The 25,810-nt window shown below is 38.5% G+C and overlaps 2 protein-coding genes across 10 annotated transcripts in view; both read left to right on the top strand.

Moving 5' to 3' along the window:
• Positions 1 to 1,270: 1,270 nt before the first annotated feature.
• On the top strand, positions 1,271 to 2,292 carry LOC134475105 (large ribosomal subunit protein eL15-like). Its single transcript, XM_063244467.1, is given in 1 exon segment — positions 1,271 to 2,292. A coding segment is annotated over 1 exon segment (609 nt). The 5' UTR covers positions 1,271 to 1,386; the 3' UTR covers positions 1,996 to 2,292.
• Positions 2,293 to 4,907: 2,615 nt separating this feature from the next.
• Positions 4,908 to 25,810, top strand: part of LOC134475109 (probable ubiquitin carboxyl-terminal hydrolase FAF-X) — a 185,172-nt gene continuing 164,269 nt past the window's right edge. For 5 of the 9 annotated variants that reach the window (XR_010046058.1, XM_063244487.1, XM_063244480.1 and 2 more), the window contains exons 1-4: positions 4,908 to 4,971; positions 6,710 to 6,758; positions 14,676 to 14,813; positions 17,484 to 17,599. Coding sequence is in view for 8 of the 9 variants with exons in the window: in XM_063244487.1 (XP_063100557.1) it covers positions 14,712 to 14,813; positions 17,484 to 17,599 (218 nt within the window). In the remaining variant the exon portion in view is untranslated. The other 4 variants (XM_063244488.1, XM_063244483.1, XM_063244482.1 and 1 more) reach the window with 4 other exon arrangements.

Consider the following 25,810-nt stretch of genomic DNA (forward strand, 5'->3'; position numbering starts at 1 on the left):
CTTAAACTCCTTCCTGGGGCTTGGGATGGTATGGGGGCACTCACCCCAGGTCACCCAGTCTCCTGCCATTGTTTTTTTGTTGTGGTTCTCATGATCATCATTTTGTTTTTGTTGTTTTTTTAAAAAATTATTTGTATCTTGATTTTTCTGGGTTCTTTCTCTTTAAAATAAAACAATTAGGAAGAAACATATATATTTAAAAATACATTCTGTGAAAAAACAAAAAGAAAAAAAGAAAAAGAAAAGGGCTGGGCATTTAGCTCAGTGGCATAAGTGCCTGCCTTGCAAGCAGGCAGTCGTGAGTTCAATCCCTGGTACCGGTAAAAACGAAAAAGACAAAAAACAAAACAAAACATTCTGTGTATAGGTTCTAAGCTGGTTACCAAAAGCTATGGACTAAAACTTTCTTGTTCAGAGTTTATTCTTAAAACTTTCAATCTAACAATTCTTCAAATATACATTAACTATTTTGAATAATGTGACTACTACATAAATAAAGTTCTCAAGAATGTTTACGAAAAAAGATATTTAAATTCATATGCTGGGTGTATATGTAAAATCTGGTACAATTAATCCATTGCTACCTCTAATAATGGGTCAGTATTTGGTGAAACAGTTTTTCATGAATCTTGAGTGCCCTCTATTATGTTTTACTGGGGATGCCAATAATGTAGCATATTAACAACTCTTTATGTCATTTACTAATAATCTTATGAGATAAGGAAATGGCATTTCTTGACTCCCAGCACACAATGCATTCTTATAAAATTATTTTTCCCAAGGTCAGTGTTCCTTAGATGTAATGAAATGTAACATTACAAGTGGGGTTATAGACATATTTCTTGTTTGCATTACTTTAGTAAGTTACAAAGCAAAAGATTTCTGTAAATATAATGCTCATACTTGTTTTGCTGTGAATACTTGATGTTTGTCCCAAACATCATATCAGTAACTACTAAATAATAATATAATCCAGTAGCTTTTAAGTAAAGGGAAATAAAATCCTTGCACCAATAGTATTTATTTGAACTGGTCATGATTATTTAAAGTTGAATTGTAAAGTTTAGAGGAAATAACTCTGATCAAGCATACTTCAGTTCCTTGGTTGCCCAGGTAATAGTTCCTATTATAGTTTCCATCGTTTCTATTCTATAGAAATGACTTGTCACTATAATGGATAACTGGTCACTATGATGCATATTATAAGAACCAATCCCCAACTGACAAGGCATTCTTCTTCAGTACTGCCTGCTAGTGTATCCTATTTAAGGATAGGTCACCAATAGTCAGGGTCTAATATTTTGGGAATGATTCCAATAAATATCCATTGATAAAAATAAATCTTCATTATCTTTTCCCCTGGGGGCAGCAGTCAGGTAAGTCAAGATGGGTGCATACAAGTACATCCAGGAACTATGGAGGAAGAAGCAGTCAAGTGTGATACACTTTCTTCTGAGGGTACGCTGCTGCCAGTACTGCTGGCATTCTGTGCTCCCCAGGGCTCTCAGTCCTATCGACAACCCCATCCTGCCAGATAAAGCTTGCAAACTTGAATACAAAGCCAAACGAGGTGATGTCATATACAGGATTTGTGTGCCTCCAGGTGGCCACAAACGTCCAGTTCCTAAGGGAGCGACTTACAGCAAGCCTATCCATCATGGTGTTAGCCAGCTAAAATTTGCACGCAGCATTTAATATGTTGCTGAAAAGTGAACTGGACACCACTGTGGTACTTGGAGGGTTCTTAATTCTTACTGGGTTGCTGAAGATGCCATATACAAATTCTTTGAGGTTATCCGGATTAATCCATTCCACAAAGCCATTAAAAGAAATCCTGACACCCAGTGGATTACCAAAGCAGTCTATAGGCACAAGGAGATGTGTGGGCTGACATTTGCAGGTGGCAAGAGTAGTGACTTTGGAAAGTTCAACAAGATTCACCACATTAGTGGTGGTTCTCACCATGCTGCTTGGAGAATGTGCAACACTCTTTAGCTCCACAGTACAGCTAATATAAGTGATGTTTGTAAAATTTGTAACCCAATAAAAAATTTAGGCCAGTCTTGTGTGCTTAAAGGTGTTATTTGTCTGTTAAGCACTCTACTGATTATTTCATGAATATTTTGTCAAATGGAAGTTAAAGTACAATAGTGTTTGAAGACTACAAGTGATGATGTATCCTTGTTCCTAAGAAGATAAGCTTTTTTTGTCTTTGTTTTGTCTTACTAGGAAGTTATATGTTTGAAACATGCTGTGATATAATAAGTATAAAATAAATTCCTTAACAGAGAAGTGCTAAAATTAGTCCTGTAAATCTTTTTGGTGCATGTAATGAGAACTACAGGTTTACTGGGGTAATGCAGTATTCTGCTGGTTTGAAGTGATTGGTTTTTTGGAGTTTGACAAATATACACTTAAAATCAGATAACCCTATGTCTTGATTATATGTTTAAAAGATGGGGCTCAACTAGAACTTTTTTCAAATTGAACCCAGAATTCCCATTTGTACAATTGATGCTTCTAAAATAATTAAAAAATTTTTTTTGTCTTTTTGGTTTTTTTATTGGTATCAGGGATCAAACTCATGACCACACACTTGCAGGTGTTTATGCCCCTGAGCTAAATCCCCAGCCCCATAAAAGAATGTTTTGAAACTGTCACATTCTTTTTTTTTTCTTTTTATTGGTACCAGGGATCGAATTCACGACCGCCTGCTTGCAAGGCAGGTGCTTATGCCGCTGAGCTAAATCCCCAGCCCCAAACTGTCACATTCTTAAAAAAATAAATCTAGTGCACGAGGTTTCTCTTGGAAATAAATTTAGCTTAGCATGAACAAAATTACTCATCTCCATAGTATCAAGTATGTTTACATAAAGTGTTCAAACTTCTGGTTTAATTATTTGACTTCATGGAATTGTGAATTTGTTGCATAGTGATCAGCCATAATGTTTATACTGGTATGTTTCAAAGCTCATGGATATTGAATGAATATTAGGTAAGTAAACTTACCTTAAGGCTTGTAAACTAATGATAAATGCTAGTGTGAGAAGCTAAGATAAAGTGGTCATTTAGTACGTACTTTAGAATGTTTTGAACTCTATAGCCATGTAGGGGAAAATATTAGCCATAAGTCTGTTGGCATCTGTTATGCTATTATACTCTGTTATACTCTTCTGTAATGATCACATTTCAATCCTCTGAGTATGGAAGAAATACAGAAGAAATTGCAATTTTAACTTTCAAATTCTGGATTTGCCAATTTAAAAATAGGGGATCTAGCTTCAAAATATAGATGATGCTTTCCCTGCACTGATTTTTCTTTTTATGGGGGCTTCAAAAGCGTCAGTTATTTTCAAGGAACATTTGTTAATAGATATAAAGCTTGAGACCTAAGCTTTTAATGAACAAGGGGCCCATATATGTCAATTTCGTGTAGAGATTCAAATAAATGTTTACCAAATTGAAAAAAAAAAGACAATAAATCTATCTCCCAATTCTAGGTGTCATTTCAGTGTTTCCACTTGCAGTTGCAATGTGTTATACTTCAATAAAATATTCTCCAAAAACAAAGAAAAAAGTGGCTATGTTTAAATATCACATATCAATAGTCTTCAGAGGAAAGACAAGGAATAGAAGGCACAAATAGGATTCAGAGATTTTAGTTACGATTGTTTTGAGAAAGATGTGAACCTCAACATGAAATTTAAAAGAGATTAAAAGACTAGCATATTTCATTTATTTCTGTTTCTTGATTTTGGAAAGTTAATGTATTCTATATAAATATTTTATTCGTGGAAAGTCAAAAAGACCCACATTTGATGGCAACACATATCTTAATAGGAAGATAAATGCTGTGTTAAATAACATTTTAATCTTTAGCAAACTTATGTGAACATCACAAGAAATTATTTTTGGTTGGAACACCAATCTACAATACTAAAACAATGTTTAATAAGATGAATCTCAAATAGGCCAATTTATCCTGAAAACAATATATTCCAATGTACTTTTGTCAGCATTTGTAATTAAAAAAACCCTTTCCTTACACCATTATATAAAACAAAAATCCCTTTCATACCCTGGTGTTAACTGGTCAGTTTTTGTTCTATTGTTCTCTCATCTACCCTTCAAATTACAACTACAGATTACTTGGTAATACTAGCCAGTTATTGCTAAGTGGGTGCTTTCATTCTATTGTGTAAATGGAGGGTGCTAATTTTCATGACTCACATATAAGTAGATTATATATAAAAGTAAAATTGTGACTTTGTCTTTTAATATAGCCAATTGTCCTGCTAGGTACAAACAAATGAGAAATACTAATGTATGTATTCAGCACACAAAACAAATGTATGGCCAAGTAGGATTTATTCCAGAAATACGATTGTTTCAACATGAAAATACATGTGTTAGATTAATAAACTAAGGGTCTTGAAGGAAATGAGTTTTTCATCTGCTTGTCAGGACAGATAGCTAGTCCTGGATCATGCACCACCATCACCTAGTTTCACCCTTCTCTCGAAAAGCGAAAGCATTGGGCCCAAACTGTAGCATTCTGAAGAACTGCAGGCTGCCAATCATTCAGTAAGCCATCTGAGTATCTCTTCAACAAAGCCCATCTTTTTTCAGTATCTTCTATCCTAAAAACGTTCCACCTGAAAACTGCTGCATGTTCCCAAAGCAAAAAAGAGCAAAGAAAATGACAGAGAGGAAGAGGTGAAGAAAGGAGCTCCTCACCCCCTATTTTAGTTCTTCCTAAATTTGTACATTTCACTAAAGAAGGAGCTCCAGGACTTTTGGATCTAACAAGCGTAGTATATAGGGGAAGGGAGGGGAGACCGGAAAGACCCTCCGAAGCGAGACATATGAAATGGGAGGTAGGGGGTGGAGTAGGGCTTTCTGGTTCTTAAATTTCTATGAGCTCTAGGCGGCGCACTGCGGAGGGAGTCTGCGCGCTACAACTACTGAAAGGTTTGTCGTGGGTTTTTGTTTTGCCTGCGTGTCTCCGTGTCTGTGTGCCTTTCCTGCCTTTCTTTTTGTCTTTCTGTGTTTCTCCGGAGTTTAGTAGCTCCGCCATAATAAAGAGCGTTTTGTGTGAGCCGCAACCGCTTTTGAGGCTCAATTGGTCTGAGTCTCTGTGGGACTCGAGGAGCTAACAACTTGAATCACGGGAGGTAGCAGTCTCAGTCCATAGGTGCTGGTGTAGATGCTGAGAGCTAAGTAACTCAGCGAAAACGCTGGGTCTAGAACAAGAGAAAGTAAAACAGTAGGTGCTGGACTAGTCAGAGGTGACGCAAACAAAACGCGCCATCTAGATTAGAGCCCCGGCTTCGACGAGAAGAGGTAAAAGGGTCGCCGCCTACTAAGGAAGGCGAGGTGTTTAGGGCTGGCGGTCACTTTTGTGAGGAGCAAAGTGCCTAGCAAATTTGGCAGCAGCCATTATTCGTTGTTGGGTGTTCTATCTGCGCCTTTCTGTCTGGTAGCCTAGCGGGAACGTTTAGGCTGGGCGGACATCGCAACGGTTGGGTATTTTGGCATGTAAGAAAATATGGCGTCTAAGGGCCCCCGCCCCGCCCCCTTTTCTGTTGTATCATAAGAGCGTAGAGTGTCTGGAGTCTTGTCTCGGTCAAGTCTGTTGACTGAAGCCTGAGTCAGCGCCAGGTGTGGTTAGCTCGGGGTTGCGGATCTTCCGCAGACCAGAGTTACTTGGTCCCCAACGCTATCGCTGAGGTGAATCGGTTTGGCATGGAACTCTTCGCTGTTTCTGTTATCATGCAGGACTCCTGGTCTGCCTTCTGAAGTGAGGCATGGTTTGTTCTTGGGAGGCGAAGAAATGATAAAAGTGAAAGATATTTTAAAGAACTCTTTCCAAACTAAATCTTTTCATGTTAGTGATAAAACGATTTTTGTGATTTTTATTTATATTTCATAAATAATTTTGTGAAAAATTAACATTTTAAATTATTAGCGTGAAGCATATGTTTTATAAATCGAGTAAAATATACTTTCCAAAGTTGTGTATATTATATATTTATTTTGGTGTTAAAAAAGTGATGATCATTTGTAGTGGATTAGTGGCAGAATTCCATTACAGAATAACATGTTTTATTGTGTCACTTATAGGTGTTTGTGTAATGTTTTCAGACATTACTGAATTTAAACACTTATAAATGATAGTTAATCAGTTTTTAATTTTGTTTAACTCATTTACTGTAGGGAGATAGAGTATAAGGCTGACTTTCATTTTCATCCCTTACTGTTTTTAAATTTGACATAGCCTAATCAATTAGCAAAATCCTTTTACCTGAGTTTCAAGTCAGCTAGGATTACAGGTTTAATACACCTGATTTGGCATATATATATATATATATATATATATATATATATATATAATTTTAACGAATATTCTCTTGTAGGAAAAGTCATTTATTTTCTAATCCATACTGTGACCAAGAAACTAATAAAGTCTTTTGGTTCTCAGTAGTAGTAAGTAGTACATGTACTGATTAAGGCAGCTAGTTTAATAATCAAACCATGACCTACAAAAAACTTTTAGAAAAAAATTATACCATTTTCTTGGACTGTAAATTCAGTGTTTTAGTACCTGCAAATACATAAAATATTTAAAGAAATTTGTAAAATGGGAACTGTGTTCAGTTTAAGGCTCATTCTTACTGTTTTAATTTTCATATGTTAACTTTTTCCACAGTGTATGGAGACAGTGAAAATCTGAAGTATTTCCAGTTGGTGTTAAAAGGGTGAGGACCCAGTAGTTTTTTTTCACTGACTTAAAAAAATAAGATTCTTAGTTTAACTGTTAACATTTTTTAATGCAACATTTCCATAATTCCTATTTCATCCTCATTTATTGTTGTTGTTTGCCTCAGAAAGATCTAGTATTTCTTCTAAACTTAGAGAAAATTTCAACAACTGTTACATAATACCAAGAATATGGCAAATCCAGCTCCTAAATAAGTAATTTTAAGAGTTTTTGATATCATTTGGTATCAGTTTTTGTTGACTTTTTAAAAGTTTATTCTAGAACTGGTAAAGGATTTATTGTGGATGTTTTTTAACTGGCTCTTGAGATGCTTTTTTTAAAAAATTAGATGCCTTAAGGTAAAATTCATACTTTAAATTTTGGATAATAAGCTTGTTTCGTTAGGTGCTAAGTTAACATTATTGAGATAGAATTTACATATATAATTTATTTCTTTGACATGTACAACTCTGAATTTTAATAAATTTGTAAGTTTCTAGAAAAATCACCTCAATCTAGAATTTTTATCACTTGAGCCAGATGTCTTCACTCCTTTGTTGTTACTGCTTGATTTCATATTCTTACCTAAACAAGCTTTAATTTATCATTTATATCAGTTTTGAATGGTTCTTTTGAAACTTAAAATACTTAGCCTTTTTACCTAACTTTCATGTAAATATTTTGAAATTCATTCATATTGCAGTGTGGATCAATACCGTACCTCTTTATGCCGAATATTTATTGTATGGTTATACTACATTTTGTTGAACTCTTATCAGGGCAAAAGTAAATGTTTATGTCTTGTCTATTTCTATCCTTTCTGCTTCATGTATACAGTGATGAAAGGCCTACAACTTTTGCAAAAAAGCTCTGCAAAGCCCACTTTGCCATCTTGACATGGGTCCAGGTCCTTTATGATTTTGTCCACAGCCAGAGTATCCTCTTGATTTTCCAAAAATACAGGGAACTCCTTTTTCTATGTCCCTAGGAAATCTGTGAAACACATCATGGTTTCTATGGTGTTTTCCATTTCGTAGAGCATTTTAGTGAGGTTTGTTGAAATCTGGGCACTAATGCTTTGTAAATGAGGGGCAAAAGGTTGTGCTGTCTGCGTGTGAGAGTTCTTGATTTGGCATGTGAACCTTCACACAGTTTTGGGAAATAAAAAAGAAGACTAAAACTAATGTAAAGACCAAAATCATAATTAATTCCAGAAGAAAAATGCAAAGTTTACTGCATATTATGTGTGTGTATACATTTATTGTTTTTATTTTTACTTTAAATATAAAGTGATAACCATTTAAGCTATAAAAAGTAATCAGTTTTGATGCAAATTTTTACATCTAATCTAAGTCTTTTAAATATTTTTGTGCTAGACTAAGCTTACTTCTTTAAACTTAAGTTTACTTTCTATATATATGTATATATTATTTGATAGCAAAATTTTAAAAATTCTGTCAACTTATTATATAATTGCGATTGATTGATTTTACTCCAGTGTCTGAGAAACTATTTGACCTTTAGAGTACATGAAAAGATTCTAATAGAGTAGATATGAAATGGAACCTTTATTAGTGTCAGTTGCTTTTCATTTTCATTGGCTGGTAAGGATAATTCACTTTAGGACTAAACTTTTTTTAAGCGCTATTGTTTATATTGCTTTTCATACTTGAAACTTTGGCTTCTGCATTTTAAATTGGCACTGTCCTGAGAAATGAGGTGATTATATGTTTATACCTATATAAAAACAGCAGAAAATCTGTAAATTCTGTACAAGAATTTAGTTATACTTAGAAGTGTTTCTTTGTCTTATAGGGGTTCTTGTTTTGTTTCAAATTAAAAGTTCTGGGTAACTTAAAAAAAAAAAAGGATATATTTTTTCCTAAAATGTTAATTTGTCCTTGTCTAAGATGCATTCACAATGTGTACTTTTATATATTATGTTTTATATGTTGACAGCTTCAAGGCCCCTGTATGTTTTTTCAGAATTTAAACTTAGCTTACTAGGTGATAAGAGAGTCTTTTTGTTTTACTTTAGGTGATATAGTTGGTTTTGAGACTGTGAATGTATTTGTGTTGGGGTGTTTTGTATAGATATTTTAAGTTGATTGATCTTACAGGATGAAAGAAAAAAATTGAAAATATGATTGATTCTAGCCCAGCATGGTGGTGTATGCCTATATTCTATCATTTGGGAGACTGAAGTAGTAGGATTGCTTTGAGTTGGAGGCCACCTTAGGCTACAAAGCTACAAAGTGAGGTCAAGGCCAGCCTATATTGCATAGTGAAACCTTGTCTCAAAAGGTAGAGAGAGAGAGAGAAAGTATTCTACTAATATCATAATGTAGCCAAAAGGAACTATTAAGGTATGGTGAATCTGTGACATTAGCTTTACTGATTCTGTTAACTTAACTGAGAGCAATGGTTAAAATGAATAAAATAGGACTGGAGATAGAGCTCAGTGGTGTAGCTCCTCCCTGGAGCTGAATTTGAGTACTGATACAAAAAAAAAAAAAAAAAAAAAATGTAAAGAGTATTTGTCAGGGTGTGGTGAAAAAGGAAACATCTTTTATTGTTGGTGGAAATGTGAACTATTACAGCCATTAGGGAAATCAGTATTAGATGTTTTTTTTTTTTTTTTTATGTAATGGGGATTGAACTCACAACCTTGTGCTTGCCAAGCAGACACTTAACGCTACTGGGAAAATCCCCAGCCACTATTGCAGTGTTAAAAAGGAACTGAAATTAGTAATTCCACATGACCAATTGCTCCCCCTGCAAGGCACTTTCCTCAAAGAGCTTAAAACCTCACAAGGTAGCAGTGTGTGTGTGCCAATGTTTATAGGAGCACAACTCATAATAGCTAAATCCTGTAAACAACCTGTGTACAGATCAAGAGATGACTGAATAAAGAAAATGTGTCTTATGTAATGGAGTACTACTTTGTTTAAGGAGTAATAGATTTGAAACATTTGTAGGAAAATGGATACACCTGGAAAAATATAATGTTGAGTGAAATTAACCTAACACACAAATTTAAACACTATGTACTGTCTATCATTTGAGTAAGAGAGTATAAAGAGAATAACAGAATGGATAGAGGGGACAAGCAGATGGATCTCTTGCAGTAGAGAAGTAGTTTAAGGGAAATAGTCGAAGATATGAAAAGAAGGGGAAGTTTGAGTAAGAAAGATATACCATGTACAGGAATGTGACCTCGGTTAGTGTAAATGTTATAACTTGGGCCCTGATATAAAATCCAAGGAAGCAAGAGACTGAAAATTTAGGTAGCAAAGGCTTTATTTTCAGGCCTGGTGATGAGTCTCCGGGAGCCAATTTGGAGACTGTGTCTCAGAGACTGAAGGGAGGACTTTAAAAAGAGGCTGGAGGAAAAGGGGGGAGGGGGAGAGCAAAGAAACCTGCAGAGCCATCAAACTTGTTGACCCGAGTCTGGAAACTGTATTGCTGTCCACCTAGCTCTGACAATCTCGGGAGTTCCTGGTGTTTTTCAGATTACTCCCATCCTACAGACTGACATTATCTCAGAGTGGCACATCTGCAGCAATATTTGGAGAAGAAAGTGGGGAAGTTAATTATCCCAGGACAGCTCGTTTTCGCTAGTGGGTGCGAATGGGTCAAGAGTTACAAGAAGCTGAAACTTAAGTTTTACAAAGATCTGATATCTAACTCATTTGATGCATACAGAACAAAAGAAAGCACCGATTGGGGTTTGGGCCATAGTATTTCCCAGTAATTTCTTTGAAGCTAAACAGTTCTTAAAATTGGGGCAGGCTCATTTTATGACAGATCATCACCGGGTCGGGAAGAGGTCACCAGAAACCCAAATTCTTTATGGCCTAGATAGATAGGTGAGGGGAGAGGGAGGCAATAAGGCGCCATACAGAACAGAAAACGGCGATTATATGTCAAGGTCAGGTAAAGGGTTAAACTCATACGCAAATCTCTCTGCACACAAGCAGATTACTTCAAACAAGTGTAAATTAGTGGGCCATCCTAGTTTTCTTTAGCTCTTTACTGGAGAATAGAGGCACCTAACAGTGATTGACAACCCTTGTTAGCTTGTTTTAGCACAACTTCCGTAGTTTGTAGAGGGCAACAATGGTTAACATATCAATTAGGTGAGATTCTTGCAATTCTTTACAGAGGAGAGTATTGCTCAACATATCAATTAGGTCACTTAACATATCAGTTAGGGAAAAAGGATAAAAAAACACATTTAGTAAGCCACGTTGCAGGTTTGCTATAATACACAAAATAATCAAGGTATTTTCTTAGAGTACAACAGTAAACATGTCATATCATAAACTGCAAGAATAAAAAATGGAATAGAGAAGCTGGAGGAAGAGGGAGTGAATGAAGCAGAGGGGATTTAAAAAAAAATAAAGGAGATGTTCATATAACATTCCAGAAGATGAGTATAAACTGTGTGAACTGTAAACATTTACTAATAAAATTTTTGTAAATGATTGAGAGTTGCTGGGTTAGTAATAGCTGTGGATCATGTTGTCTCTATTATAATGGCTGAAATAGCAATTTTTAATCATAGTTTCAGCTGGTGAATAACATAGCTTTGTTGTTTGCTCTGGTTCTAGATCTCCGCTAACACTATATGAAAGTATTTTGTTTTGTTCTATTTTGTTCCAGAAATTGAACTTAGTGTACCTTACTAGGTAGGTACTCTGCCACTAACTATATCCCCAGTCCTTCTAAGGTTTGCCTGTGGTTGATGTCTGAAGAATTGACTAACCGTGACTATGTAAACTTATTAGGGTGACTATTAAGAATTATTTTCCTTCTTTCCTTTTTCTTCTTTTGTTGTGTGTGGTTTTGGGGATTGTTGGGGAAGCGTTAGCTCTGAGTTACATCTCCAATCTTTTTTATTTAAATTTTTTGTTTTTGTTTTTGTTTTTTTAGATAGGGTCTTACTATGTAGCACAAACTCATAGTGATTGTCCTTCCTCAGCTTCTTGATAGAATTATAGGCCTATGCTACCATGCCTGGTTGATGTTTAATGTTGTTGTGGTTTTCTTTTACTTTATGGTTTATGTTATATTTTATTTTGAAACAGTGTCTCACTGAGCTGCCCAGACTGGTGTATAAATTAAATACTCCTATCCCCACCTTACAAAGTTCCAGGAATATATCATATCTGGCTAGGATTCAGTTCCTTTAAGTTTATCCATAATACTTCATCTGTTGTCAACTGTAGAGCACTCTCAAGTCCTTGCCATGTTGTCTTCATTATAAAATAGGTCACAAAATAGCAACTTGCGTCATGAAAAAGAGTTCTTAGACATATTATGAGATACCCACAACTTAAAGGAGAAGTTTGCCTTGGCTTTCAGTCTATGGGAGCTCTCCAAGGCAAAAACAGTTCCTATCAGAGGAACATGGTACTTGAAAAGCTACTGTTGATATGGCAATCAGGAAACAGGAAGGAATAATTAAGGAGTGTGATGAACCCTTTTAGGTCAGACATCAAGTAGGGATCATTCCTCTTCTCACCAGTCCCCAACTCTTTTTAGCTAAGAATTCATCAGTTCATTAATCCTATGACCCAGTTTACCTTCTTAAAGCCCCCACTCTGAACTCAGGAGGCTTTTGGGGGATATTCTAGATCTAAAGAATAACAGATAAAATATAAATAACATGAAAATTTTGTAGGCCACTTTAGCAGCTCATGCTTATAATATTTTATGATACTTAGTTATTAATCTTCAGATGTTATTAATCTTCAGATCTTAGTTATTAATCTTCAGATCTTCTAAAATGAAGTATATTGTTCTATCACGATATGTTATCTATTTTGTTATCAGTGATGCAGAATATATTTAACTATTAAGGTTACTGTTGTGATAAGTCTCAATCGTATTTATCAATATACTTATTGTATTCTGTGTAACAGAGTCAGTGAGTGGAGTAACTAGTAAAAAATGATCATTTTGCCTTTTGGGGGGTATTCTCACAGTCTAGTACAGCATCTTGAGTTAGACTTAGTTTGTCCTGTTATTGGACATCTCATGGTGTCTGGAGACATTTTGGATTGTAAGATCAGGTGATAGTTTGTCACAGAGGCCATAGATGTATTGAGTTCCTTAAATTGCAGAGTATTCCCTTCTAATTTGTTATATGGTCCTAAATGTAAACATTAAGATTGAGATATCCTAGTCTGTCTCATCTTTTGTATACTTTTCATATTAGACTCAAGTCTTGTAGCTAGAATGATTAGTAGATTGGACTTGCTGGTAAGCTGAATAGAAATGGGACTGTCAGAGAATTCTAATGGAACAATCCCTTCATGTGTTTCTTGCTGAGATACAAGAAGGTGTTGTTGTCTGAGCCTCATAAATACCTCATACTTGACACTGAACCACTTTATTGGAAGGCTATTTAGTAATACTTAGAATAGGCTGAGTATACTGATTTACATTTGTGAAACAGTTACGGAAAACTTCTTTGATTCCTTTTACTAGATATAACCTCAGGTTGCTTTTGTCTTCTGGTTTCTTTTTTCAAATACCATTAACCTCATAACATTCTCAGTTCCACTACAATGGAGTCAAATTTGCTGTGATTATCATTTGCTCATCTAATTGAACTGGCCTCAATTCATGTGGATGCTCTAACCTGACTTTCTTTTACTGTCATTCTTACAATATGTTTAGTAATGCTTTTTTTTGGTACCACGTATTGAACTTGCAGCCTTGTGCTTGCCAAGCAGGTGCTTATGCTGCTGAGCTAAATCCCTAACCCTTTTTAATTCTTACTCTTGTTTCCTTTTTTTGTCTGGCATATGTTCCTTTCATTATTTGTATATGATTTGTAGCCCAGTTCATATGTCATGCTGTGATGTGGTAGCAGGTGTTGTTGAATCTTATTTATTCATTTGGCCTGCCTACTTTTTTTGCCTAGGGATTTTAATTTGTTTACATTTAAAGTACTTACTGATTGAAATAGATTTACTATTGCCATCGAATTATTTATTTTCTATACATTTGTGGCTTTTGAGGGGTTCTTATTTTCTGTGTCTTCCTTGTGTTTTATGTTAGAAGTTTTTTTGATAATGCTTTTCCTTTCTTTTGCGCCTCCTTTCAGCTTATTTTGGGTATCTTTTATGGATACTTCGTAGTTATAATTGTGTCAAAATATGTTTAATTTGAAGAGTTGTGTAGGGTGTTTGTCTTGGGGTGTTTTACGTTTGTCCTTGCAATTTAACATTACTCTGGAACTGCACTTTCCTAAAGTAGAATTCCAGTATGTTAGCTAATACTTAAGTGGACAAATCTTTTTTCTCCGTTGTGTATTTCTGTTTATGTACATATAAAAGGACATAAAGGATTTTTACCTATACTTTTTACCTATACTCCTGGGCTGTCAACTAGCAAAAAATACCCACCATAAATCTACATAGCCTGTAGCCCCAATAGGATTCCTAAGATATATTGATGACTGCCCTAAAGAGCTGTCAATAGGATTTGTTTCCTTTTCTTTTGTTTCTTCTTTTTTTTTTTTTTTTGTATATTTTGTGGCTCCCAGGAGTCAAACTTAATATCTTATACTTGCCAAGCAGGCACTGAGACAATGTGTTTTTGTAATATAACCATTTGTGCTATAATATGAAATTAGTATGGGTAAGAGTATTATAATTTTAACTTTTGATTTCTGTTTTATATATAGTGTATTATTAACTGTGAAGAGTGATATTTCTATAAAAGTTAAAATTGGAATAATTTATTATTCATCTTTTTAATATCTGATGCAGTTACGCTCTCATCCACTTTAAGATTATGAAATGATCTCTCAAGGATAATGTGTCTATGAATTGAAGATGTTTAGGACTATTGTATGCTAGTACTTCATCTTTCATAAGTGGGGATTAATTTTTTCTCTTAGGAGTTACATAAACAAATTGACAAAACCTGTTCTTTGATGAGCATGACAGCCACAACTGGTGGTTCTCCGGTGGGAGGGAATGACAACTGTGGCCAGGCTCCTGATGGACAATCTCAGCCTCCTTTCCAGGCAAACCAGGTACAATTGAATTTCTGTTGTTTTAGGCATTGTGGAATATGAGATGATGGAGTATGCTGTGAATTATTTTTATTTATAAAATTTATTATTTTAAGTAATATTTTTAAGGATATGACCTGAATATTAGTAATAGGAAACCTTAGTTATCACTTGTTGAAGAATCATGAGTCCTGGCTTTTGTTTTTAATCTAAATAGCTATATGAATCCAAGAGCCAAAGTATTAAGTTAATCATTACTATTTTGGTTAAAAGTGTATGCTTATATTAGTAGTATGCTTATATTAGTAGTTTGTTAAGTATCATCTTTGTATGATAAAGTACTGAATCTTCAGTTTTCCTATTTGTAAAATGAAGATAATTAATATTTTAAAGCATTAATATAGATTTTAGTATCAGAGTTATACACTGACTTAATTGGATGAGATTGGGTGCATTCAGGGTGGTGTTTATTCATTGACTTATAGGCACAAACTATTTTTCTGTTTCCTGAAGTAGAAATTTTAGAAAATTCCATTAAACTTTGCCTTGATGTTTCTCCCATTTATAAGTAATATTCTTTCTTCTATCTTACTAATTCATTCATTTTGCTTCTTGGAATTTGATGTCATTTTACTAGTTCTTTTTTCCTGCTTTCCCCAGATGGAAATTAGATTATTGATTAATTGATTTCCAATTTTTTTTTTAATTTTGCAGTATATCCGGTATGTGCTACTTATGCTTCCCTCATTTATTGCTTTTTCCTCTTTTGTTAGTATATACTCATTTTTGATTTTTCTTTTAAATGTTGTTCTGGAGTTTACAGTATACATTTATAATCCGTAAATCCACTTCAAATAATGTGATGATAATAGTGTATATACTTTATAAACAAAATAACATAATATCAAAATGGATGATCTAATAACAGGAACAGTTACTAAGTGACTGACTAGCAATAAACATGTAAGTCATGACTACACCAAAAACTGTCAAGGCAGGAGGTTGTGTGATGCTTGAATCATGCTACGGAGAAAACCCCATAATAAAAAATTAAGGCATTGTGTTTCTGGTTTTTTCTCTTTATCATTTTTAGATCAAAATTGACTTAGGTAACTGAAACCAGCAAATATAAAAATTTGGGTAAGTTGCTGCTATTTGGGTGGGTTCATTTGCTTCATTCTTTCTTTTTAGTTGGGAGAGTGATCTTTTTGATCACAATGTGGTATAGACTGACCTTAAAACCACTCTGTAGCCCAGGGTGGCCTCAGACTCATAGCAGTCCTCCTGCCTCAGCCTCCCAAGTGCTGGGATTACAGCCATGTAAACTTGGCCTGTGCTGTACTTTTTGTAGTTGGTTTATACTTCTTAGATATTTTGTTGTATTTTTACTTAACTAGTTTTCCTTTTTGCATTTCTGAAAGTCCAATAAATGAGTCAATCAGGAATATCCTTCATTCTTGTTACTTTATTTATAGCATTTGATTTTGATCCTTATGTAGAATTATTATGTCTTTGCTTTTATTTCTCATCTTTTGTCTTACCATGTCTTCTATCCAGTGGGATTCTTACCTTATTGATAATAATTTTCTCTGATAAATCTAACATTCCTGCTCTTCTGAGCCTGATTTATTTATTTATTTTTTTATTTTAAAGAGGGTAAAATTAAACAACAAAACCAAACAAAACAAAACAGATCAGAAGGAAACAATTTTAAGAAACACAGATCAAAGCAAGGCCACTGGAGATCTTCACTGTCTATCATATTGTCTCTTGTTTTCTTCCAAATAGTTGTCCTGAGTCTGATTTTGATGCTTAACTTTTTTTCTTAAATTTGCTTTTTGCCTATTAGTATGTCTTCAAGTTTGTAGCTGAAAAGTGTTAAAAGGGACTTTGGGCAGAAAGCCTCTCTAATAGAGAAAGGATCCCATCTAAAACCCTAACATGTTAGGATAGTTCCTATCCTTTTATTTTCTTTTTCCTTTGAGTCCTTGGATGTAAATTGTGTTTGTTATCTTGTGTAGTTTGTGTGTGTAGTTGTATTTTGTGTTTTTATCTTAATTCATTTTGATGGAATATTTAACACCTACTTATTAGTGTAAAATTTACTAATATATATCAGTTGTTTTTTGTGGGTTTTTTTTCCCCCCTTTGGTCTTTTTGGATCAGGATCTCACTATGCAGTTCAGGCTAGTCTTGGGCTCACTTTGTAGCCCAGGTTAGTCTTGAACTTGCAAAGATCCTGCTGCTTCAGCCTCCTCCAGTTGCTTTAAGAGTGTATATGTGTATACCTGTGTGTGGTGGAGAGGAGCTTATATCCTATATCTCTCGGAGAGGTTTATCCTGTTAACTTAATTACTTTATTGCTTGGTTGATATCTAAAAAGGTTATTTGAAGCTTATCCTAAAGATTTGTAATTTATGTTTTAATTTGGTATTAATTCATACTGTAATACATAAATACCTCCTCCTTATCTCGGGAAAAATATTTCCATGGTGATGTAAAAGGGATAGGGAGTAGCAGTGCTACCTCAGTTTTATTAAATACATTAATATAAATACAGATTAATTAAAAATATGTATTTCCACATAATGTTTCCTGATGTATGAATTGCAGATGTATATACATTATAGAAATTTGAGTTTGGGATATTTCATTTTAGTTAAGACCTTGTCTCCTGGTTCTTTTAATGAGAATTTTCCAGCAACTCCTCCAGAATATGGTCAAGGTGATGCTCCGACATGGCCTGAAGATGAGGAACCTAGTTTTCCCTATACTGATCTTGCAAAATTGGATGACATGATCAACAGGTATTTTTTTTTTTTTTTTTGTAATGAAGTGGAAAGACCTCTCAAAATCACCATTCCAATCAATATTAAGAAAAACGAGTAGACACTGTTGTTCTAAAACTGTTAACTTTATTACTAGACCAAGTATAGCCAAGTATTTTATAATTGATTTTCTTAGTGCAAATACTTTTATGAATTAGAAAAATTAACAGGTCATGACAGTATAAAACAATTCCAAAATTATTATGGCATACAATCTATTTGTGTATTTCTAGGCTAGATTTGTATTTCATATCTCTTTTGTATGTTCTTCATAGCAAAGTTTTTTAAAGGACTTTTCTAACTTGTGGAATGTTTATTTTCTGTATATCAAGATATTGTTACCCAAAGGTTATATTTTTGTTTTTACTGTTTAATTCTGGTGTTGCTGAATTTTATTTGTTTTTATTTTTCATAAGGACTGGTAGACGGTTACGGGTGAAATGTTTTGTGTAAACCAAGAAACAAAAACATATTTGTTTACCTCAGAGATTTGTTTTTTAGGGGCAAGTTTTGATTTGGTTTGGATTGGTTTGGTTTCGGGGTTTTTTGAAACAGACTCTGACTATATAGCCTAGGCTGATCTCATTTTCATAGTGATCCTCCTGCCCCAGCCTCCTGGGTGCTGAGATTATAGATGTGCACAAGCATATCATGTTTCTCCAAACATCATTTGTAATCAGGTAACTTTTCTAATAAAACTGGTACTTGTTGATTTCATTGTCTCACAATATGCTAACAAAGGAATATAGACAGAGCTTTTTGAAATTTTATTAGTATATTATTTGCAGTACATAATTAAATCATATTCATCATATGAAATTTATATCTGTATATATAACTCTTTTTTTCTCACTTCCTGCCCCATTTAAAAATTTTAGTATTCATTTATTCTGGAAGAAAATTTTCATGGGGAATAGTAAGTGGATCCTGGGTATGTCTAGATACCTGAACTTTTTATGAAACTCAAGAAAGAAACACTTATAACATGATAGTATTTGCATCAGGTTTTAATGCAGAAAAACTGTGTAATGATTTATGGTCTACTAGCATTGCTTTTGAACATAGGAATTTATGAAAATAAGCTTAGTGGTCCATGGAAAAATTGGTGAATGTCTCGAGATTAAGTAAAGGAGAAATCGATGTTAGTCATTTAGCTTTTGTCTTCTTGAAACAAAATAAGTTTCTCACATTGTTTCTTCTTCCTATTAATTCTGAACTTAAAAGAAATACTTTACTGTTAATGGATAAAACTTTGTTTCACTTGGTGATGCTTTAAAAATTCCTTTGGAAAACTAGACTTTTATCACCATGTACTAAAGTCAAAATGGACCAAAGATCTAAGTATAAAAATAGAAACACCAAATCTACTGTAAGAAAATATAGGTGGAAATCTTGAAGATAGGAGTAGGCACAGTGTTATATATGTTAAAAAAAAAAAAACCAACGAAGTGAAAAAAAAAAAACTCAGAGTAGAAAAAAATTTATAGCCAGTGTCTTTTAGACAAAGGGCTTATATCTGAAATGTATAAATAATGAAAAATATATAAAAAATGTTCAATGTCATTTGGTCATTCAGAAGTGCAAACTAAAACAATACTGAGATTCCATCTCACTCAAGAAATAACAACTATCATCCAGAAATCAACCAATAACAAAGGCTGGTGAGACTCACATTTGTAAACATTGTATTGTTTCCCTGTTTTGAGGAACTGAAAGAGTGAATAGGGTCCAAAATGCAAATAGATTTTTGTGAAACAAGAAGAAATTATTCAAAATGAAAAAGGAGCTAGGGAGAAAGGAAGGAAGGAAAAAAGAAAAAAAAAAGATAATTGTACTACTAGCTTATCTAGTTCATTGAAAAGAAAGGTTAGGGCTGGGGATTTAGCTCAGCAGCATAAGCACCTGCCTTGTAAGCAGGCATTCGTGAGTTAGATCCTCGATACCGATAAAAAGGAAAAAGACAAAAAAGAAAAAAGAAAAGGAAGGTCTGTCGATGTCGCTCCCGGCCGGCAGGAAGGACACACGACAAAGTCTGGCAGTGGACAACCTTTTCTTTTATTTTCCTCTCCGTACAGCCTGCCCTGGGATCGCTCCCAGCCGAAGCCTCCTTTGGTCCGCTCCCCGCGGCTCCTTCTGGGCTTCTACTTCCGGGCTTCTTCTTCTCCCCCAGGGGTGGCACCAGTATATATACGGATACAGTGTCCAATCATGTTAAAGTAAGCAAGGCAAGCTGATTGGCTAACATCATCAGTTGCCAGGCAGACTATATTGTTGAGCGGGTTGCTTACGCGGTAAGCAGGAAACTAACGTGCTCGATGGGAGGGGTAATCTACCTCAGGCTTTACTCTTTACTACAGGCCTCACGTCTGCCAAGTGAGGCGACCGGGCTCAGGGCTGCGGCTCCCAACATCTCCCCCTTTTTTATTTTTTATGAATGTGCGCATCGTAGCCCTTCCTGGACTGGGTGCAGAGGCTTATGCCCTATGCGTAGGCCCACCGTAGGTCCTTGGCTTAGACCCTGGTCGGCCGTCCCATGGTCCGCCAAGGCCCTGAGGCCCTCGTCCTTTTTCTAGGGCCAGGCACAAACTGGACGGAACCTGGATGCACACAAGCTTGCACTCATTTCCTCTCCGTAAAGAAATCCCCTCGGAGAGAAATTTAGACCTGGGCAGCATCTAACAGTCCAGCGGCTTACGTGCAGGATGGGGTAGGGCCTGGCTTAGGTTGAGTCGCACCGGGGGAGTACGCTCTTACCCGTCATTGACTCTCCTACCCAGCTATGTCATAATTTTTTAGAGGAGGAGTGTGGGAAGCTCACCGTCCCTAGACTCGGTCGTAGGCTAGGCGAGCGAGCCATGCATATGCCTGAGGATCTTTTTGTCCATTTCGGGCTACCGCTATTTCTATTCATCTTGTTGGTTGGTCTGTGATGGATCTCCGGTAGGGCAGGTCTGATCTTCAGTCGAGGGCTTTGTCGCCCGTGTCAGTCTCTCCGGTACCCACAGTGGTTCTCGTCCCGATTCCTGTGGGAAAACACAAACCGCGCCTCGGTTCCAGCTGACCACTGGATCCGGGCCCATCCATTGTCCTGTCAGGACATCTTTCCACTTCACCCACCCTTTATGGTTGGGGGAATGGTTGCAGTGCTCCACGGCTGGGGAGCAATTATCATTATTTAAATTTAAAAAATTGTGTGTGAATAGTGCCATGGATAATCGTGCCTTTGGGGCCAGGCCTTGGCCTACTCCCCCTTTTTGTTTTTGTAAAATTTCTTTGAGGCTTCTATGAGCCCTCTCAATGATTCCTTGACCTTGGGGATTGTATGGGATACCATGTTTTAATTGAACCTCCATCATTTTGCAGAACTCATTGAAGGCTTTGCCTATATAGGCTGGTCCATTATCAGTTTTTAATATTTTTGGTTTGCCCCATGCGGCCCAAGCCGCCAGGCAATGATTGATCACATTAGACACTTTTTCACCTGTTTCTGCTGTTGCGAATATGACGTGAGAACAGGTGTCTGTGGAAACATGAACATATTTAAGAGTCCCAAACTCCTGTATATGTGTGATGTCCATCTGCCAAACATCACCAGGGATCAAACCTCGAGGGTTTACTCCCATCGGTATGGCAGGTTTGTATGTGGCACAGGAGTCACATAGTCGCACGATATCTCGTGCATCTGCTCTGGAAACATGGAAATGGTTTGCTAGTGTCCTGGCATTGACATGAAACTTATTATGGAAGGCACGGGCTCGCTCGATTGGTGTTAGTAAGGTAAAAATCCATAACGGGCGAGTGGCAGTATCAGCAGCCGCATTCCCCTGTGCCATGGGCCCCGGCAGGGATGTATGTGCTCTTATGTGGGTGGTGAAGACCTTATGGTGTCTGTTCTGAAGCAATGTCTGGATAGACAGGAACAGCCCAGCCACTGTGGAAGTGGATCTAATTAAACCGGCAGTCTCAAGCACTTGCATAGCATTGACCACATACCTAGAATCGGAGACAATATTAATGGCTTCTGAGAACCGTTCAAGAATCATTTTAACGATCTGCAGTTCCACCACCTGAGGCTGATCAGGTTCAAATTGTATGGTAACCGGGGGCTTGCCTAGGATCACATAGGCGCCTATCCCCGTCTTGGAGCCATCTGTGTATATTGTAGTTGCTGGGACTAATGGCTCAGAGGCAGTAACCTTTGGAAAAATTATAGGGTGCTGAGTGACAAATGACAAGATAGGGTCTTTAGGGTATTGATTGTTTATATCCCCATGGAAAACACATCTCAAAATGGCCCACGTATCTATGCAGGCAGCCAGGGTCTTGATCTGGCTGGCGGTATAGGGTACTTGGATGGCTTGTGGTCCTGAGCCAAAATGTTGGACAGCTCTATCATGCGCTTCAAGGGCCAATGAAGCGACTGCTTCCGGGTAATGCTCTATGACTTTTGCAGGTGAGACCTTAGGGTGTATCCACAGTAATGGTCCTTTCTGCCAAATCACCGCTGTGGGCTGTAGACTAGTCTGTAGCAAACAGACATCAAAGGGTCGCCCTGGTTCAATTCTGTGTAAGGTAGCCCCACCTAAGGCTTTTTTCACTCTCTGTAAGGCAGCTCTTGCCTCAGGAGTGAGCCTCCTGTGGGAGGCTATATCTGGGTCTCCCTTTAGAAGGTCGAACAGGGGTTTGAGATCTGAATTTGGTATATGTAAATATGGCCTAATCCAATTAATGTCTCCCAATAGCTTTTGCATGTCATTTAGGGTCTTAACGCCATCCGTCCTAATGGTGACCTTCTGTGGAGAGACTAGCATAGGGGAGATTTTCGCGCCTAAGTAGGTCACCATTTCTCCTCCCTGAATCTTGTCGGGGGCAACATGCAGATTAGCTTGTCTCAGGGCCTCGACCAACTGGCCGAGCATATTATTTAGCATGTCTGGGTCCCTGCCGCTGAGTAAAAGGTCGTCCATGTAATGCACACATCTTATCTTGGGAAAGGATTTCCGTAGGGGGGCCAGTAGGGAATCAAGGTAAATCTGACACATAGTGGGACTGTTGGCCATACCTTGGGGCAGCGTTATCCACTCGTATCTGAGATCAGGGCTTTCTTGGTTAATGGTGGGTAAAGTAAAGGCGAACCTATGAGTGTCCTCTGGATGCAGGGGGATTGAGAAGAAACAGTCTCTAAGATCTATAACATAAACTGGCCAGGACTGAGGGATGGCTGAGAGAGCTGGCAGCCCCCTCTGGACCGCCCCCAGGGACTGCATCTGCGCGTTGACCGCCCTTAGATCATGGAGCAGCCTCCACTTGCCAGACTTTTTCTTAATTATAAAAATGGGGGTGTTCCATGGGGAGGTTGACGGCTTAATGTGTCCTAATCTAAGTTGTGTACTGACTATTTCTGACAAGGCTAATAGCTTCTCCTTAGGCAGGGGCCACTGAGGTACCCAAACCGGATCATTTGACCTCCAGGTGATTTTGATCGAAGTGGGTAGGAGAGCTTCTTCAGCGGCCCCTAAGAAAAACCCAGCCCTTGCCTACCTTTTTTGTTCTCTACTGGTATTGGGGATGTCCGACCCTGTAGGGCATTGCCCAAGCCTTTGCCGGGGGTATATCCCTGGTTCCTGAGTATATCCTTAGCCTGGGGGGAGCAGTTTGACGTAAGCGTGACATCCATCTGAGTGAGGATGTCCCTTCCCCATAGAGACACTGGCAACTGCAACACAAATGGTTGGAAATGGCCCTGATGACCCTCCTCATCACACCAGAGCAGGGTTGAAGCACTAACCTGAGGAGCTGACACCATCCCCAGGCCCTGCAGCGTGTTATCTGCAGTGTTGGTGGGCCAGTTGGAGGGCCAATCCTTTCTAGAGATAATGGAACGGTCAGCTCCTGTGTCTAGGAGCCCTGTTATATTCTTGCCATTGACCTTAAGTGAGAGCATGGGCCTTTTATCAAGTATTATATGGAGTCCCTCGAAGACTTCCCCTGAGGAACCGAAACCTTGACTTTCTCTAATTTTCTGCTTTGAGGGGAATCTCTTGTGGAGACTGGGGAGCAGCAAGAGCTGCGCTATCTTGTCTCCTTTATTGATTACCATAGTACCCACAAGAGATTGAACCATAATTTTAATGTGTCCTGTGTAGTCTGAGTCTATGACCCCCGGGACTACTATGAGACCCCGAAGGGCCGTGGAGGATCTCCCAATCACCAGACCCACGGAATTTTCGGGTAACGGTCCCTTAAAGGTGGTTTCAACCACTTGAACACCCATATCAGGCACTAATATAAGTCTGGAGGCGACACTGAGGTCCACACCTGCTGACCCAGGGGTGGCCCTTGTTGAAGGCTGCCATCCTGAGCTGTCCTGTCTCTGGGGCGGGGGCCCGCCTGTGAAGGGGGCCCCCTCTGGCCGTTTTTTGGCTCTCTAGCATCTCGTCCACAAATATGGTTGCCCTGAGCATCAAAGACCGACCTACACTCCTCAGCTTTGTGTGATCCCCTCTTGCATCGCCCACAAACATATGGTTCTTCATTCCTAGGGCGAGGCCTAGCATCTGCATTGTTTGGGCAATGACGTTTAATGTGTCCTGGCTCCCCGCAGGCAAAACACCCTTTAGCCTTACATTCCCCTTCTAACCCGCGAGGTCCCCTCTGCTGTACAGCCACGGCCAGGAGAGCAGCCACTCCCGAGTTGGAGAGCGGCCCCCCTATCTCTCTGCATATCCTAATCCAGGCGTTGAGGTCCTTGTTCTTATGAGGAGCTATCGCTGCCTTGCACTCCTTTGTACATTGCTCAAAAATCAGCTGCCTTACCAGCGGTCGAGCCACTCCCGGATCAGAAAATATCTTATCGGCAGCATCTTGCATTCGGGCCACAAAGTCAACAAATGGCTCTGTGGTACCCTGAATTATTTTTGAAAGACACAAGGAAGCTGTTCCGGCACCACTTACCTGCTTCCAGGCGCGGAGCCCTATGGCATTGATTTGTTCATAGACAGCGCCGGGGAACTGAGTCTGATCATCAGCGTGCCGACCTTCTCCCATAAGCATTTCCTTGTTCCACCCCCGGTTTCCCCGACTGGCGTTTCTCTCAGCCTGCTCTGCAGAGAACTCTGCGTACCAGGCTCGCCAATCCAGGTAACTACCCGAGGGCAGACACGCCTTTGCCAGCTGAATCCAGTCCGCGGGGGTGAGGGGCCCAGAAGACAGGTTCTCCAGCATGGCAATGGTGTAAGGCGCAGTCGGCCCAAAGGTTGTAACTGCATTTTTAAGTTCTCTAATCTGCTTTATCTCAAAAGGCTCCCATGCATTACGTCCCTGGCCCATAGCTACTTGTACAGGAAATATCCCGTAGGGGCCACTATCTATCCCAGGTGGTGGATGTACCTCATGAGACAAACGTCCCCCCTGCCATAGCCGCCTGTAAAAATACCGACCCGCCGGCGGCGGAGCATAAGACGGCGGCCGTGATTGGGCGGAAAATGGGGGCCCGTGCATCACTTCCTGTTCTGGCGAAGGGGAAGGGAGCTCCCGGGCAGCCGCCTCGCGGCGAGGGATCGCCTCCGGGAACAGCCCCCAAGGTGGGGCGGAAGGCTTCGCCTCCCTCTCGCACCGGGGAGCGCTCAGGAGCTCTCTACTCCTCCGCAGACCAAGTTGAGCGGAGCGCAATTCACGGCGCAATGCTGGGAAAGAACCCTGCGACTCCTTATCGAGCGACTTAGGCTCCTGACAGCTGGTCTCTTTGGCCTCCTTGCCATTCAACTTTCCCTCGTCCTCGGAGTCAGACGACTCCGAGGCTAGAGCCCCGTCCTTCTCCTTAGCATCTTTGTTCCCCTTGACGGGCCCCTCTCGGGAGCTCCCTGACTGGGCCTGCTCAAATACCCTGCGTACTTTTGTAAGCTCTTGAGAGCTTTCTCCACAACCACCCTCGCTCTTAGTGTTGCTACCTAGCATGTTTCCCATCTTTTAATATGTTACTCACCGCGTGAGGCCCAAGGAATCCGCCACTTACGCGTGAGCCTGAGGGGAGTCTAAAAGCCCTGTAGGTGCGCGCCACCCAGAGCCCAGGCTTATCCCCAACTCACCTGTCTCGCAGCTCTGTACTGGAGCGTTGTCCGCTGTCACGTCTCGGGGGTGATCAGTCCCCGTGCGGGCCTCCAAATGTCGATGTCGCTCCCGGCCGGCAGG

The sequence above is a fragment of the Cavia porcellus genome, unplaced genomic scaffold (genome assembly GCF_034190915.1).
Source record: "Cavia porcellus strain 051 isolate PalLab524CR breed Dunkin Hartley unplaced genomic scaffold, mCavPor4.1 scaffold_61, whole genome shotgun sequence".
Taxonomy (NCBI): Eukaryota; Metazoa; Chordata; class Mammalia; order Rodentia; family Caviidae; genus Cavia; species Cavia porcellus.